At 34.4% G+C, this 13,845-nt stretch overlaps 1 protein-coding gene and 1 long non-coding RNA gene across 2 annotated transcripts in view; one reads left to right on the top strand and one right to left on the bottom strand.

The window, feature by feature from the left end:
- The window catches only part of LOC136032230 (zwei Ig domain protein zig-8-like), a 196,307-nt gene that overhangs the window by 106,007 nt on the left and 76,455 nt on the right, over positions 1–13,845 (bottom strand). The window contains exon 4 of the mRNA XM_065712449.1: positions 538–662. Within this exon, the coding sequence (XP_065568521.1) occupies positions 538–662 (125 nt within the window). The remainder of the gene's footprint in view (positions 1–537; positions 663–13,845) is intronic.
- Positions 1–13,845, top strand: part of LOC136032231 (uncharacterized) — a 250,742-nt gene that overhangs the window by 183,811 nt on the left and 53,086 nt on the right. The gene's annotated exons all lie outside the window — the stretch shown is intronic.

The raw sequence follows: 13,845 nt of genomic DNA, 5'->3' as shown, positions 1-13,845 counted from the left end.
TAGGTAGAGGAAGGCACGGATCAGGGGATTTTTACTCCACATGTGCTTAGAGTCCTAGCTAATTAAAAAGGGGGAAAGAAAAAAATTATTTGATTGTAAATGATGCTGCATTTAAAACCAATGAGCAGTACTTTTTTTTAATTCCAAATTGCTTATATATTTTTAAGTGATATCCCCTCGCTAGGACAACCCAAAACGAAAATGTTTTCGATTTTCACAAGTCATATTAAAATAATTTCTTTTTTATTATAGAATCTATTCAGCTTAAATTTTGATGGATAAATATGAAATAAGGAGATTTTTGGTAGTACATTTTCTTCTGTTTGACACTTTTACCCGTGAATAAGAAAGCAACATTTTTACTCGCTATTTGTCGTGCATTGTTCAGAACCCTTTTCATTTAAATAATCTGTTTAAGATTTTCGAAAGTTTGCCTCGAAGCAAATGGATTAGAAGTGCCGAAGCTGACGCCATCAGAGACGTGACATCCAGTAAATAAACCTCCCTTTCAAAATAGTAAGGAACGATAAATCTTACCTGACCTGCATGATGCCAAGTAATAAAAGATGGCGGTTCTGAGGACTGAGGGGCTAAACAGGTTAAATTTATGTCACTTCCAACTTTGATAAATAGCTCTGGAGGACCAATCTTGGCTTTTGCAACTAAAAGGTAAATTCATGATTTATGTAGGGGTCTGAAAAACAACTAATATTTGAATGTCAAATTACTCTCTGACTATATTTCACATTTTTTAATTTTGCAAAAAAATAAGAAAAAAACAAAAAACGGGGAACAATGTAAAGCAAATTATTGTTTTGGCTGGGAAACGTCACCCTTGCATTGTGCTGAGAGTGCAACAACAACAGTATAGCCTCCTAGTTGCATTGCTGCTAATGAGTTTTTTTTTATTTTCTCGTTGTCAGTAATTTACAGCTTGAAAAGAGTAACGGATACAACTTTGGAATTTTTTTTTCAATATAGAAGACTCAAAAACAAAGAAGAAAAGTTTCTCTTAAATGATTCAAGTTTCCTGTGATTTTCAATAAAAAAAATGCGTTTTTTAGAACTTGCACAATATTCTAATTTAGAAGCCAAAAACTGTCCTAGTTCAGAAATTCATCTTCTCATATGTGTTGTGGTTTTCATAGAGTTATCTCCCCCTGAAACCCTGATATTGAAATTCTGTACCTCTTTTAAAAATGTTTCCACGAAATAATTCGGAAGAAGTGTATATAGAAATCCTCAATTCAGACGTTTTTTGTCGTGTTTTTTTTATTGTTATGTTGCTTCAAGTTTTGGGACTTCGTTTTGGCACAAGGCTTGTGTTGAGAACTAAGCTAAAATATGTCCAAATAAAATTAGCCGCAGATCTCCAAAATATTTGTTTCAGAAAGTTTTCCAAAGTCTTGTCATTCATAATAAAAAAAAACAAGATGTTAATCGAACTTAATGGAAAGTAATAACCTGTTTTTTACTTGTTGCTTTGGTCTTTGGTTTATAAACACATTCCATCCTAAATGGAGAGAGGGGGTCCCCGAATTATTGTCATCATGACTTATTCCTGAGAAGGATTTTGGGTCTCAACAAAACTAGGTGGAAAGCAAGAGCTGTTGCCCTAGTAATATACTTTAGGAAATATGACCAAATACCAAGTGAGGGAAGGGGGGTCTTCAAATTATTGTCGTAAGAAAATATATGTGAAGGCGGTTATAAGATTGCCATAGCTTTTGTTGTATTTTTTTTTTATTACAAGCCAACAGTTAAATCACTAGTTTGTTAGGCTGCGGCATTGAAATACTCCATGGAAATCGTTTTCCTTAGCTTTCTAGGATTTTTCAATGTAAGTTTTCCGTTCTTCATTTCTGCTAGGCAGTGAACGGATCTGAGCTTAAAACCTACGCAGACACACAAAATTCCTTTTGCTCTGAAGAACGGTGGATCAGGTTGAAAAACAGGGCATCGTTTGAGGCTGCAAGCTATATAAATATAGAATAAATATTAAGGTATTTTATTTACTCTAGGATAATCAATATCAGGTACTCCTCAACGTAAAGCGCGCTGATAACTTGTGTGGGTTCATCCATAAACAGGTCGATCACCTACAAATTGGGAAGCACAGCCACCAATATTTTGCCAATCTTAAGACGTATGAGAAGGCCGATGCCAAAAGTACAACTTACCCATGGGATGATGGAAATTCTTAGGTGGCACTACCAACAGTATTTTTTCTGGGAATGGCCAATCATGGACTAGATAAGAACAATCGCAAAGACCAAAAGAATATTAAATATTTCATGGATTATCATTGCAAAATATTTCCAAATTGAAATTTTACACCATAAAACGATCTCCAAGAAAGCTTTAAGTGGTGCAACACAAAGTAATGCAAAGAACAATTGAAACAAGTGGAGTAGCCTCTCGAAACGGCCTCAGTGGCCCTAGTGCCAGTACGAACACCAATGGGGCAATCCCTGTAGGAAGGGAGTGTCATGGGTTTTACTCATTTTTCTTTTATTACATTTCAATTATTTAACCGACTGTTGCGTAATTCCCGTGGCATGACTGGTTCCAAGTAAATAGTTCCCCGGCTTTTTCATTTACGTGCTATTCGGAAGTAATTCATTTTCCTTCGTAGAAGCGACTCTTAAAAATCAAGAAACAAATGTCTTCAACCAAACCAGTCCCACCCAAACTGGATCCAACCCAAATTGGGGAAGTAAGATTAGATTAGGTGTCATAGTCTTCTTTTCATAAGTCCGCACCTAATCCAACCTCTGTTCTTGGTGGAAGCTCCCTAAAATCCTTGCAGTAGTGGGAGCTACATTAAGAGGATGTCAGATCTTCACAAAACCTGGCCAGAAAGAAGAGTAAATCTCGTATTTAAGGCTTTTTAGGGTTCATCTATGATTCGGTCACATTGAAGGGAAGGAAAAAGGGTCCCAAATCTTTTGTCACCACAGTGTCCACGAAAAGGAGTCATCAGATGTCATTCCAATTTGTCACAAAGCGGCATTTAGTTTCCTGACGGCACCTTTAAGGAACTCGTACTTGATATGGCTTTTCTAGAATGAGAAAGGAGGAGAACCCTCAATTCTTATCATTGCAACATATGCCATAAGGCGCAATTATATCACAGGCAAATTTAGTGAGAATCAAGCGATGAGAACTAACTGCTCCCAAAAGGGAGGGGGGTTGTACCCTAAAATTATTGTCATTAGGGAATCTACAAGAAGAGGTTGTAGAGCTCACTGTACCTGAATTCTTTTTTTTCTTTTGAGCCTGGAATCTATTTAACTTCTATTGGGGAGGAGAAGGCGGGGATATATTCTTGACGTCAAGACAACTACCAATTACAGTCTGAAGATCTAATCCCAAAAAAAGAAGTGAAGGGTAAGTAGTTTTTTAATTGCGTCTTTTTGGACTTCACAAGTGCCCTAAATTCTCAAGGGGGAAAAGGATCTGTAAATTATGTCGTCTATGCTTTAATACTTGATCTGACTTATTAGGGAGAAGGCTGCAAAATACTTGGTCGTCAGCTTATTAGCTACTAGACGGGCTTGAAGAACTTCAACAAACATCACCCAGAATAATGATTTCATCCTACCTCTTTGATGGAAAAACTAAATTATTTAATCTCAGCCAATGTCTATTGAATCTCAATTAAAAGCGATGCGAATTATTCGCTAAGGTAACAATTGTGTCTCTAGAGGGATTGGTTGGGGTATGTTCCTGTACCTTGTTGAGCATTTGCTACGTGATGCAAGTGTCATGCTAGTCTTTAGGTCAGTTTTATCTTTTGTATTTAGATGTGTATTCACATTCCTAAAACGAAAGTTCTACTTACGGTCAAATAAAATAGGAAATTGACGATGGTTTTCATTACCCTAATTAAAGCAAAATTGGTGGAATATTTATATATATTTTTTTTTCAATGCGTTGTTGCTTCGCGTAAATTAAAATCATTTCTCGAATTATCCTTATAAAATACACATTATTTTAACTTAGAGATTTAAAAGCCACAGATATTGAATATTTAATTTTGCTTGAATACAAAACTGAGATACTTATAGAAATAGACATTGAATGCAAAAAAAAAATAAGAAAAGAAATGGCTACATAGAAGATACAAGTATAAATAAGGTAAAAGGTAAAGGATACGGCATTAGACTTTAAAGTCCGTACCGGCGGTGCTGATCTCCGTTTCTTGGCCCTTCAGCCAGGAAGTGCAAAGTATAAAATACTTCATGAATTTATCTGCTTTGGTCTTAGCATTCTATCTGCGCCTTATGCTTCTCTCACCTCGTCTCTCTATTCGGAGCAGCGGGGCATACAAGGTATTTTGCAAGGTATCCAACTCATTTAAAAGAGGAGGGCATAACAATAGGGAAAAACCGAAAGATATAATCGAAAGATATTCATTCATCATAAAGTCCTCTACCATTTTTTACCATTATTAAAAGTTCTACTTATATAGTTCAATAGTTTCCTAGATACCCTTAACCACAATATTACCCCATCCCATAACTGCTGTTATGCTATGTTAATGCTGTTATGATGCCATTAGAGGAGGAGACCCAAATCGGTCAATCCGGCTGGATTGGCCGGATGGAACAATAAATAAGTAAGTAAGTAAGTAAAGTAAGTTAGTTCAGTAAGTTAATTAAGTTAAGTAAATAAGTACAATAATACCAGAATTATAAATGTCATAACATGTTTTCATCACTGGTCACACCAATAAAAATTATTAATTCTTTTTTTTACTTCCACTGATACTCTTTAGATTAAATGTTTTCATTTTTAATTTTTAGCCATTTGAGTAAATTCCGTATGCTTTTTTTTCATTCCCTGACATAACTCAGCCCTATTTTTTGGCGAAGGCTTAGGTACAGAAAACTTATTTCTGTAGAATAAAAAATATCTAACTTGAGTGATTGGTGCGTATATAGTCGCAATCTACTGCGACACTTATGTCAGCAAAGCATGACAACAAAACTAGCTGTGTTACTATTTTATCAATGATTTCACTTTCCCCTTACTTTACTAAAGCATTTAAATTTTTGTCTAGGTAAGCATTTCCTACTTTATCTTCATTCTACTTAGCTTTCTTCTAACATCTAACGCTAAGCCCTTACAAAAACTGTTGTCCACAGTGTTTGCATGATAAGCGTACTCCCTCTTTATATTCATCACGTAAATTCGTGGGATTCCTTTCTTAATAAAGTCTCCAGAGATAATGGCCCACGCATATTTAGTGAAATGCTATTTTCGGCAAGTCTTCTGAACTTGTCATCTCTTATGAACAAATGTGGTTTTCTAAGGATCCGTGTGATATGAAATTATTCAGCAATCAATAAAAAAAATAAAAAAATGATGATTTTCTAATAAAGGTAAAGAGCAAAGTTGAAACTTCAAACAAGCAAAAATTACTGCTCCCTGGTTTATGCAATACATTTTAAAGGAATATTTCAAAAAACAGACTGATGTTCTATCCCTGTTTTTGTAGGATTCTGGAAAATACACTTTACTGAAAACACAAAACCGAAGCAACAAAACAGGAATAGAAACAGGAAAATCCTCAATTGGCCAGAAAAAATAAAGAATAATTTGTGAAGTTCTAAATAATCTTTTAATGGCCATAAAATTAATAAACTTTACGACACATTTTGACTCTATAAAAAACTAAATAAAAATTAATTTTCAAAAAACGGTTAGTTTATCATAATTCTAAATATAGCGAAATATTATGAGACAGTTTCTTTGAAATAGTTTTTCAAAAATATGTTGCATAAACCGCAAAGCAGTAATTTTATCCGTTCAAAGTTTCTACTTAACCCTTTACTTTCATCAGAAAAAATTAGTCACTAGTCAGTTTGATAGCAAAAATAAATGATGTAAAATAATTAGTATGCTTGTAGTTTACAGTAAAAAAAATTATCCAATAAAAAAATTGGATAGTTTACCCAATAAAAAAATTGGGTAGTTTACCCAATAAAAAAACAGTATACCCGAGGGTATACTTTTCTTTCAGAATTCATAGAATTTTAAAGTTTTAACTTATCAGACAAAACAAATGTCAAATTTAACATATTTGTTTAATTGTTAGTTACTTGTTAGTGGAGGTCCAAAGTTTCAACTTGACCTTTTACTTTCATCAGAAAAAATTTGTCACTTGTCAGTTTGATAACAAAAACTAAAAAAAAACGGTTATTTTATCATAATTCTAAGTATAGGGAATATTATGAGCCAGTTTTTTTAAATAGTTTTTCAAAAATATGTTGCATAAGCCGCGAAGCAGTAATTTTGTCCGTTCAAAGTTTCTACTTAATCCTTTACTTTCATCAGAAGAAATTTGTCATTAGTCAGTTCTATAACAAAAAAAAATGGTTAGTTTATCATAATTCTAAGTATAGAGAAATATTATGGGCCAGTTTCTTTGAAATAGTTTTTCAAAAATATGTTGCATAAACCGCGAAGCAGTAATTTTTTTCGTTCAAAGTTTCTACTTAACCCTTTACCTTCATCAGAGAAAATTAGTCACTAGTCAGTTTTATTCAAAACAAATTTTATGACCTTTATTTACTATGAACCGTATTACGTTCATTACTAGATTGCAGCTGTAGTTTTGATCTCTTTCAGCCTATACGTTATGCAACAAAAATTAACTAAAAGTATTTACAGTAAAAATTATACCAGTTGGTCATTGAAAGTGTTTTTTTACATATTGCTTTTAAAATCCATTGAACAGAAAACTGAGTTAATTAAGCCAATTTTAAATAAATCAGCTCTTTCCATTACCGAGGTGTGGGAGAAATGCTTCATTATATTGCTCTTAAGTTAGAGCATTTTTTCTTGAATTATTGGTCGGGGGGATTTAAATTTGAGGACATCTGAGGGAATCGTAAACCTTCCATGTATAAATTATGATTTTTGTCGTTCTGAGTTTTAAAGTTGTTGTTTTTATGTTGATACGTATATTTTGTAAAAATACGCAAAAAACATTTGTACATTTAATAACGATTGTTCTCGAAACAAGCGGACAGGCCAGACCTCCGTTGAGAAGCGGTGTTTCTGTTAAAAAGGTGGAGATGAGTTTTTCCAAGTTCCTTCACTGATTTTTAGAAAGCTTTTCAGTAAATGCATTTTTGATATTTATACTGGAATTAAAGAAGAACATGCGCGGCCCACTATAGCAACCAAAAATAAAAAAAAATAAAAAATAACGGGGGTGATTCCAACTTGACTGTGATTCCAAATGTAGAAAATTCTTTAATTTCAAAATTATTAATAAAAACTTACAAGCATAATAAAACGTGTGTAACTAAAATAAAAGGGAGAAACGCCCCCTAAACGAAATATGATCTTGCTAAAAATTACTGTATCATGTTCAACGTGTATAAGAATCCTAATACGGAGGTTTCAAGCTCCTAATACGGATATTATGCTCCAGAGCATTAGATTTTACATCTCTTTTCTCAGAAACTTGATGATGGATGCGTGTTCATTTGCTTGTTTTTTTGTTGTTTTTTTTTCCCGCCGGGGGTATCATACAAAGTAGTGGTTAGAGAATATCGAAAGAAGGCTCATTTTAGTGGAAATTAAAAGTTCTTGTAGACCTTAAAAGTAAGAAAATAGATCGAACTGCAGGAAGGTTTGATTTCCAGTCATTTTTAATCAAACAGGGTGAAAATGCTATTGAGTAAAATATTTCCGGATTCTACCCAAACCAAGTGCCAATTTTTACCATTTTATGCTGTTTCAGCCAAAGTATGGTCAAATTCAATCAAGTTAAAGTTATGAGGTAGCCAATCGGCTTAGAACTTTCGAGAAGCTATACAAATTTTCTCCCAGTTTCAAAGGTCATACTGCCACTTGGGGCTACATTCGTCCCCAAGCTTATACACAGCCAATAGTCAGAAAAGGGCCTATTATTTAAAACGTAGGAACAGTGTTACTACAGGATTTTACAATATTGCATTATTGCACACCAGTTAGCGTATGAGATTGGAAGACCACTAGGCTCCATGGGAGAATAGGGGCTCCCAAGCCCGTATAAGTAAATTTTCCGGGAAATTTTATTTCCAAATTTTTGCGAAGGATCCTTTCTGTCAATGTAGAGTGGAAATTCAACATCTAGTATTCTCTAACTTGAAAGAATGTATTTGGAGTACACATGTAATCAAAAAGTTTATGGTAACGAACTGTAACCAAGCAGCTACTCTGCTCAATAATAAGCAAAACTCTTAAAAAAACAAAATTTTATATCAACAGACATATCAAAAGGAAAGGCTTATTGTACTGAGTCCAAATATATCAAGTTTGTTAAGTTCCGTCTTTCCTGTCATTAAAAAAAAACAAGTTTTTTTAACTGAAAGTAAGGAGCGACATTAAAACTTAAAACGAACAGAAATTACTTCGTGTATGAAAGAGGCTGCTTCCTCATCAACGCCCCGCTCTTTACGCTAAAGTTTGACTCTTTCTCTCAATTCTTCTTTTTAAAACAGTAAAAAACTTTAGCGTAAAGAGCCGGGCGTTGATGAGGAAGCAGCCTCTTTCATATACGAAGTAATTTTTGTTCGTTATAAGTTTTAATGTCGCTCCTTACTTTCAGTTAAAAAAACTTGTTTTTTTTATTTAATTTCTGAACGTTTTTGAATCAATGCATGTTTTGATTTTGGCTCTCCGCAGAGGAATAATTAAAACGAAATTTGCATTTTTTTTTTTTTTTTGGCTAAATGGCTGTCTCATAATCTCGATCGAATGATTTTGAGAAAAAAAAAGAGCGGGGGAGGAAGCCTAGTTGCTCTCCGATTTTTTGGTTAATTAAAAAGGCAACTAGAACTTTTAATTTTTTACGAATATTTTTATTAGTAAAAGATTTACGTATCTTATAAATTAGCTTACGTAAAGAACTTTTGTATTCTCATATTTTTATTACATATATGAGGGGGTTCGCCCCCTTGTCAGATCCTCGCTCTTTACACTAAAGCTTAGATTTTGTCCCAATTCATTAAGAATGACCCCAGAATGACAATAGCCGTGGAATAAGTAGTTGAAATTACTAAAAATGCTTTAGCGTAAAGAGCGAGGTATTAGGAGGAGGTGAGCGCCTCATATGGGTAATATTTTCTGTTTGTTAAGTTTTAATGCTGTTCCTTACTTCCAGCTGAAAGAACTTTTTCATATTTATTTTTTCATTGTTTTTTTAAATAATGCTAGTATATCCTGCGCTCCCTTCATGGAGATTTTCTTCCCTCATGACAAATTATCGATGGAAAGTTCCCCCAGCATATCCCCCTCTTCTCAACCCCTCCCCCAAACCAAAAAAATCCTCCTGAAAACACCTGTACACTTCCCAATAACCATTACTATATGTAAGCACAGGTCAAAGTTTGTAACTTGTTGCCCCTCCCACGGGGACTGTGGGGGAGTAAGTCGTCCCCAAAGACATAGCTATAAAGTTTTTCGACTACGCTGAATAAAATGGCTATCTCAGAATTTTGATCCGTTGACTTTGGTAAAATAATTAGCGTGAGAGGGGGCCTAGGTGCCCTCCAATTTTTTTGGTCACTTAAAAAGGGCACTAGAACTTTTCATTTCCGTTAGAATGAGCCCTCTTGCAACATACTAGGACAACTGGATCGATACGATCACCCCTGGGAAAAAAACAAAAAAAAAACAAATAAACACGCATCCGTGATCTGCCTTCTGTCAAAAAATACAAAATTCCACATTTTTGTAGATAGGAGCTTGAAACTTCTACAGTAGGGTTTTCTGATACGCTGAATCTGATGGTGTGATTTTCGTTAAGATTCTATGACTTCTAGGGGGCGTTTCCCCTATTTTCTAAAATAACGCAAATTTTCTCAGGCTCGTAACTTTTGATGGGTAAGATTAAACGTGATGAAACTTATATATTTAAAATCAGTATTAAAATGCGATTATTTTGATGTACGTATTGGTATCAAAATTCCATTTTTTAGAGTTTTGGTTACTATTGAGCCGGGTCGCTCCTTACTACTACGTTCGTTACCACGAACTATTTGAAAAGTCAAGAGCCTGAGGAGAGTTGCCTGGTTTTCGAAAATAACGGAAACACTCCCAGAAAGTCAAAGAATCTTAATGAAAATCTAAATGAACCATCAAGTTCAGCGTATCACAGAACCCTACTGCAGAGGTTTCGAGCTCCCATCACCAAAAACGTGATTTTTTTTTTCTGCTAGAAGAAACATCACGGATGTGTGTTTTCTTATAGGGGGGATAGCTTCGAACCGATAGTCTCAGAAGATGAGGAGATGGCGCATTATAGCGTAAATTTAAAGTTCTACCGCCCTTTTAAGTGACCAAAAAGATTAAGGGCAAATAGCCCCCCTCACACTCCCCTTTTTCACCAAAATCGTCTAAACAAAATTTTGAGCTAGCCATTTTGTTCAGCATAATTGAAAGATCCAAAAAATTTGCCCTTGGGGTAACATGACCCACCACAGCCTCTTGGGAAAGGGCTGTAAATAATGAAATTCGCCCATTGTTTACGTATAGTATTTGCTATTGGGAAACATACAGACATTTTTCAGAAGGGCGGGAGGGGGGAGAGGATATTCTGCTGGTTGTGGGTCTCTATGGGAAAAAATTTATGCGGGGAAGGAAGTCTCCAGGGGTGAACTTTACAGGGAAAATTTTACGATGGGTGAATTTGACAAAACTTCAATATGAAATTCTTTTTATTTGTCTTATTCTCTCTTTGTCGACTCAAATTTACGTTTGAGATAATGAGAAGATATTTCGTGGGAATTGTCCGGGGAAAATTTTCAGCGGGCTTAGAATTGTATGGGGGATTTTTTACTGGGGGGGATTTTCTGCGGGATGAATTTTCCATGGGGAATTTTCTGCAGAACAAATCTACATGGGGTATTTTCCGCCAAAACAACTTCTCATTGGGGGATTTCCAGAAAAGAAAAATTCCACAGAAGGGGGATTTTCGGAGTGATTGGAAAAACAATTAGGAACTAAAGTTTTTTTCAAATAAAAGTAAACTAAGGAGAATTTTTCAGCGGTATCGCCCGCAAGAAGTTTTATGGGAGGGGGGTATCTTACATGGGGGGAACTTTCCATTGAGGAGCTTTGCTTGGGGGGAGGGAATTTATCATGGAAGGCGAGTCCGATTTACCGGTATCATTTGAAAATTGATCCAAAACTAAATTAAAAAAAAAAAGTCTTTTCAACTGAAAGTAAGGAAAAACATTGAAACTCAAAACGAGCAGAAATTATTTGTAGCTAATATGAAGATATTGTTCTCTCCTCAGTATCTTGTTCTTTGCACTTCTGACTGTTTGCCCTAATTTTTTTTTTTTTTTTTTTTTTTTTTAATAACGTCTCAGCGCGAAGAGCAAGACATTGAGGAAAGAGGGCAAACCCCTGATATACGGAACAGTTTCTGATTGTTTTGATTTTTTAATGTTGCTCCTTGCTTTCAGTTGAAAAAAACTTGTTTTTTTATTTGATATAGAAGATAGGGGGAGAATTGGTCTTCAACTATTATAAAAATATTTTTGGTGTGAAGTAAAAACACATTTATATAAGTCTATTAAATGGATTGGGAGGCTCCTCAACATAAATGGGAGGCTCACTGAAAAGTATAAAGCACAACAGGCTAGTTTTTGTGTAAAGGTTTAATAATAGGCTAGGTCTATATTTATAAGGCGTTCATTTATTAATTATTTTTATTATGTTACTTGTTGTAATAGCCCACCGTTTCTTTTTTTTTATAAAAAATATCATATCATGTCTTTACCTGGACCAAAACAGTAGAATGAAAGGGAAATTCTACAGGAGCTGAATTCTCTTTATAAATTTCCTTACCTAAAATCATAAACTTTTTTTTAAAATAATTTTTAAATTTCAGGCCCCATTAAAACAAATCTTAAGGCTATCTTTTTTCCAGGGTGATTTTATTTCGGTAGCATTGCTTTGGAAAACTTATACTTAACCATAAAGGTCAGGAGCGAGTAGGGTGGAAGCTACCCTAATATTTATGTTACACCGGACGTGATACTAAAAACGAGTAACAATAGGAACTAAGGAAAGAAATTATTTCGTACATGAGGGGGGCTGCCCTTTCCGACCCTAGTCTCTCGCTCTTCACGCTAAAGTTTTATAGTGCATTTACTGAGAGCATTAATGAGTCCAACGAATGTAGTGATAAGGTAATTACAAGCATTTTATTTATCGATGGCCTTTAAAAACGTTTGATTAGAAAATGTTATTGTTTAAGGACAATGCGCAACAATGAGGTTCCCCTTCCTGAGGTGCTATAAAAATAATTTTTAACCGTTAAAAATTGCTCTTGATTGAAAAGTATTTCTTAAAGCATTAGGGGCGGGAAATCAAACTTTAGAGTCAAAGCGACGGCTTTAAGGGGGGAGGAGTAAGACCCCTAGAATATAGAATTAATCTAAATCCAGTTTAGTACTTATTAAATGGTATTGTTAAAAGTGGGGGGCTGAAAAAGCTGCCTGACTCAAATACGGCAATGTTTATGCTTGTTTAAGTTTCAATTAAGCTCTCTGTCCTTTCATTTGGAAAAAATAGATTTCCCTATCTAATAATATACAATAACTGGTGTTAGCTTATTAAAGCTAATGATCATCAAATTTTTGCGTCTTATTGGATTTAGCTGTTACGCTTAGGCAACTGTTATGCCTATAAGCCCCGTTTACGTTACTATCATATTGTGATAATCCCCTAGAAAATTTTGCTAACGCAGTAACTTAAACTAAATTGCTAATCACGTATAAAAGTTCGTATTGTTAGCAGTTTACCTTCTTTTCTTTTAAATCTGTTAAACAAGTAAAAACTTCACAAATGTCCCAGCAATCACATAAATGCGTCGATAGAAATAGAAAATTGCTGAAACATTTTGAGGTTTTATTCAGAACTAACAAAACCAGACGTATTGAAATATAAGATAAATAACAATTGTCTGTTTTTTAGGACACTTCTTTCTAACCCTGATCCTCTGAGACTTGTGAAAAAACTTGGTTTTTTATTATTTAAAGCGGCCAATTCAAAAATCAAATATTACTTTTCACGTGCGTACACACGTACGTACGTTTTCACGTACGTACGTGCGTTCACGTGCGTACACAAGTTTAGTGGTGCAAGTTATACCAATTTAGTTATACCGTACACGATAGCCAATGTGAGTTTTGCAGGGGAAAGCATATTTCATATCAATGTGCTAGAAAAATATTTCCAAGAACCCCAAAAAAAGAAGAAATCGTCTTACGTGGCCTGTACTCACGTAAGAAGAGAATAAAAAAGAGGAAGAATAGAAACACAACATCCCCCTCTATGAATATTAAATGTTTTACAAATGTTTGAAAGAAACTTCATTCTTTGCGATAGACATACCATATTTTTCCAGCTATTACGAAGTTTGTCACTGTACGTCTTTGTTGTTCTTGACTAAATACATTGTTTTTCATATTTTATTCGTAAAAAAAAAAATAAATATTCAAACAATTTATTTTCTTGAAGGCTTCCATATTCATTTTAATATGATTTATGATCTGTTAATTGGCTTGAATCAAGTACTCGATGACATTTTGCCATTTGACATTTGTTTTGTTTATCACTGTTTTGACATTTTTTTAGACCAAGATCAAATATCAACGCTGAAACAAACAACAAATTTATTAAATTCTATTTTTTCAACAACTGAAAGCACAACACGCCCCTCCAAATTTCTGTCATAAAATTAGAATTATCGCATGAAGAATTCCCCCTTTACTTTGTTGCAAAAATGTTCGATTCTTTTTTCCAGATGAGTGGAGTATTATGGGCAATTCA

The sequence above is a fragment of the Artemia franciscana genome, chromosome 10 (assembly GCF_032884065.1).
Source record: "Artemia franciscana chromosome 10, ASM3288406v1, whole genome shotgun sequence".
In the NCBI taxonomy this organism is placed as follows: domain Eukaryota; kingdom Metazoa; phylum Arthropoda; class Branchiopoda; order Anostraca; family Artemiidae; genus Artemia; species Artemia franciscana.
Note: the sequence above shows the minus strand (reverse complement) of the source record. Positions and strands in the feature narration are given on the sequence as shown.